Here is a 4,522-nt window from a genome sequence, read left to right as displayed (position 1 = left end):
CCTTGGTCTAGTTTAGATACAAATGAGATTCATAAGATTCCCTTCTCCCATTGACTAGGTAGCACAGTGGATAGAGTGCTGGGCCTAAAGTCAGGAAGACACATCTTCCCGAGTTCAAATCTGGCCTCAGACACTTCCTAGCTGTGTGACTTGAGCAAATCACTTAACCTGCTTTGCCTCAGTTTCCTCATCTGTAAAATGAGCAGGAGAAGGAAATGGCAAACAACTCCAGTATTTTTGCCAAGAAAACCCAAATAGAGTCGTGAAGAGTCAGAGATGATTGAACATGACATGACATATATTTTAACTCCTTCCAATTGTTCAAATGTGTAACTGGGTGTAACAGAGAAGAAACTCATCACAATTATATTTATCATTCTAGATTTCTCTGGACTCCCGTGTTTATGTTTCAAAAATTCTATGTAGATTTTATATTTTCATCAAGAATGCTTTAAAGTCTTCTATTACAAATCTTTTTTTTTTTTTAGACCTCGTCTCCCGGCTCTGGTTCTTGCTTCAACAGTGTTTGGACGGAACAGACCCGGGGTTCCCCCAACTCCCCTCGCGCTAGATCTTCGTCCTTCTGCAGCCCGCCAGCCCCTGGGACCACCCGACCCCCGCTTTCGAGACCATCCGCCTCCGGGACCATCCACCCCTGGCCTCCGAGACCAAACAGCTCCGGGACCAGCCGCCTCCTCCCGTTGCCGTTGGTGCCATGAGCTCCACCTCTCAGATCCGCCAAAACTTCTCAGAGGCCGAGGCCGCGGTCAACCGCCTGACCAAACTCTACCTGCAGGCCTCCTACTCCTACCTGTCCCTGGGTTTCTATTTCGACCGGGACGATGTCGCTCTGCCGAGGGTGTCGCATTTTTTCCGTGACCGGGTGAAGGACAAACGCGAGGGCGCCGAGCGCCTTATGCGGCTCCAGAACCAACGTGGGGGCCGGGTACTCCTCCAGGCTGTGCAGAAACCTGGTCAAGATGAGTGGGGCCGCAGCTTGGATGCCATGGAGGTTGCCCTGAGCCTGGAGAAGGTTCTGAACCAGGCCCTCCTGAAGCTGCACGACCTGGGCTCCTGCCAAGGGGATCCCCACCTTTGTGATTTCCTGGAGAGCCACTACCTGGGCGAGGCGGTGAGGCTGCTGAAGTGCCTGGGCGACCACCTGACCACCCTGCACCACATGCAGGCCGACCCCCAGCCTGGGCTGGGAGAATACCTGTTCGACCTGCTGAGCCTGAAGCACGACTAGGAGAACCAGCCCTACAAGAAGGCCGACAGGGCCCACAATACAGAATAAAGCCGGCTCACTGCTCAAAAACAAAACAAAACAAACAAAAAAAAAAACCCAAATCTATTTTTTTTTGCTTGTAGGATTATACTCAGTTTTGCAGTGTAAATTATTCTTGGTTTTGTGAATCTTCATCCTTTGCCTTTTGCAATATAATATTCCATTTTCTCCTCTTCTTTATAAGAGTTATTGTTAAGTTTTGTGTGACTCGGACTATGTCTCTTGATATTTGAAACTTTTTTTTCTGACTGCCAATGGTATTTTTTCTTTGATATGGAAGCTCTGAGTTTTGAATATGACACTCCTTGGTGTTTTCAATTTCTCGTTTCTTTCTGTAGATTGGTTTCTTTTTATTTTCAACTTTGTCCCAAATTCTAATAGGGCTGAACAGTTTTCTTTTATGATTTCTGGAAATATGGCATTTAGGTTTATTATTTGATCATAATTTCCAAGGAGACTAAGTCATTCTTTTTTTTTTTTTGGTGAGGCAATTGGGGTTAAGTGACTTGCCCAGGGTCACACAGCTCAGGTTCTCCTGACTTCAGGGCGGGTGCTCTATCCACTGTGCCACCTAGCTGCCCCAAGACTTAGTCATTCTTAAATTAATTTTCCTCTATCTGTTTTCAGGTCAGTTTTCTATGAAAGCTTGGGTTGGCTTCCATCTCCTCTGTTGCAGTACCTTTTTCAGCACCCACAGGCTTTTGACTATCTTCTTGTACAGTTCTAGACTCCTTTAGAGAATTTTAGTACTGCTTTTCCTTAACCTTCTTGATTATTGATTTTCCAGGTACAATTTTAGGTAATTGTTGGAGTGTTCCTGAGAGGGTTGGGCTGTTCTATAATTTTTCATATCACCATCTTAAAAAGAAGTACCATGCCCATGTATTCTTGAAGGTTTATGTAATGCCAACTCTGAAAGGCTTTCCTACATTAGAAAGGGTTTAAATGTGACCCTAGTTACAGATTATGTCTGGTTTATGAAGACTATCCTAACTGAGTCCTGTTATCACTAATAGCTAGACACCAAGTAATTTGTTTACATTAAGGGAATAGCTATGATAGTTATTTTCAGGTAATAGAGGAGCAAGCAAAAGAAGGACTTTTCTGTTTGGACCCAGAGGGGAAAACTAGGAAAAGAAGTCAGATGTTACATGTAAGATTTGTTTGTTTGCCCATGAAAAAAATCACATTCACATTAATTGTCTAACTCTGGCTCGTGATAGGTATATACAGATATGATCTGAAGTCTGGACTGCCCCTGTGGAAAGGAGAATAGCTAGCACAAGAGATGGGATATGGGAAGGAGCAGGCACCTGGAGAACCCTCAGGCTGGGAACTCTTTCTTCCAGTCTCCAAAGGGATACAGGACTAGAATTATATCTGCCCCCCTCTCCCAATATTGCTAGCCTTGGTACATAAGAAGTTCAAAACAAACATCATTTCCCTCAAAAGTCACTTCTCCTATCACCTTAAGGGGCAGACTTGCCCCAAACTTATACCTGCCACCACAAAATTCAGATTACAAAAAAGACCATCACAAATAGTGGAACAGGAAGTAAACCCATCTGTCCGAGAAAAATATTGAAGAGAAATTGGAGAAGTTACAAAGATTAGAATATATCTGAAAACTCAGAGTGAATGAACTCTTTAGGTGGGAATGAGATAAGATCTCTGCATGACCAAAAGAGAGACGCTGATCTCACCCACATGGAAATTCCCTGAAGTTTCTAGGGAGACAAGCTGGAAATCAGGGACATGTTGAAGAACTGACTTCCCCTATGTGTCTGTAGCTTCTTTCTTCTATAACATGTCTCAAGTCCTGAAGAGAAGCATTATGTGTATTCTCTCTCAAAGGATGAATGTTTCTCCTCTCCAAAACTCTTGTAGCAATTCTACCCACTGCCCAGCATTCCTTCTACCAATATAGAATCATGCATATGTAGAAAGCAAAATACCTCAGGCTTAGTTGGAAACGTGAGGTATATACACATGGACAAGTTTAAGTATTAAGAAAGACTTTCTTGCAATCAGAGCTAAACACATATGGAATAGGTTGCTTTTCTTCATTGGAGGTCTTCAAGAAAAGTCACAAGGATAGCTTGTTGATTATGTTGTCAAACTCACAGCCTGCAAAACTCCTCAGGGCTGCCAGAACTAGATTAAAATGTAACTGGGAGAGGCAGCTAGGTGGCACAGTGCCTAGAGAACTGGCCTTGGATTCAGGAGGACCTGAGTTCAAATCTGGCCTCAGACACTTGACACTTAGTAGCTGTGTGACCCTGGGCAAGTCACTTAACCTCGTTTCCCTGCAAAAACAAAACAAAAAAACAAACAACAACAAAAAATACCCCCAAAAAATGTAACTGGGAAATGTTTGACAAAATAAATAAAAATACAATACAATATGGATAACAATTTGTGTCTTTATAAGAAAATATGCTGTGGCAGGGAGACATTTCTATTTGAGCTCAACAACAATGTGGTACAGAGTATTCTTATTTATGGTTGCATTGTTCTAGATTCTGAACATATGATGAATTATTTGGAAATTGCAACCAATGAAACAAAGTTTCACCCACATGCCTCTTTAAATGCTGGTTAACCAGGTAGCTCCCCTTTCTCTAGCAAAAGGGATAAGAGCATAAAACGAATCATTACCATATAATAAGCAATAAGAAACACACCAATCTTTTAAGCATGCAGATTAGTTCCAAAGCAGTCACAGGAAAAAGATTATCATTATTATTTTGTTAAAACCTATTCAATGTAAATGGTTTTATTCTCATGCTTTATTGGGAGATTTGTATTTATCGAGAGTATCATGCAAATTATTATAATTTTAAGAGGACATTTTTTAAAAGAATACTTACATTAAACTAAAGTATTCCAACACCTAAGAAACAGATTAATCTAATCCAATGCTTAGTGTTCCTTGTTGTTGGTCCTTTGTTTTAGAAGAGTACTGATGACATCTTGGGATGATAGTTTGACTAGTTCATGAAAGACCATCCTTTCCAGTGTTGAATACTTTGTCTTTTTCATTATTGTATCCCCAGTGCCTACTGTAGGGCTCAGTAAGTATGTGATAAATAAAGTCAGAAGATATATCCTGGAAATCAGTCCCCTTACATGCAAATGGACTTTGCATCAAACCACCTGACTTTAAATACATATATTGTTCAAACATCTAAACACATAATCACATATGATGGATTTGCAGTCTTCTCAGAAGAA

The 4,522-nt window shown here is 41.5% G+C and overlaps 1 protein-coding gene across 1 annotated transcript; it reads left to right on the top strand.

Annotated features, from left to right (window-relative positions):
- Positions 1-715: 715 nt before the first annotated feature.
- Positions 716-1,249, top strand: LOC122736933 (ferritin light chain-like). The gene has a single exon (XM_043979338.1). The coding sequence runs from the start codon at positions 716-718 to the stop codon at positions 1,247-1,249; it is 534 nt and encodes a 177-aa protein (XP_043835273.1).
- The last annotated feature ends 3,273 nt before the right edge of the window (positions 1,250-4,522 follow it).

Source organism: Dromiciops gliroides, chromosome 1 (assembly GCF_019393635.1).
Source record: "Dromiciops gliroides isolate mDroGli1 chromosome 1, mDroGli1.pri, whole genome shotgun sequence".
In the NCBI taxonomy this organism is placed as follows: Eukaryota; Metazoa; Chordata; class Mammalia; order Microbiotheria; family Microbiotheriidae; genus Dromiciops; species Dromiciops gliroides.
This window is presented reverse-complemented; position numbering and strand designations above follow the sequence as displayed.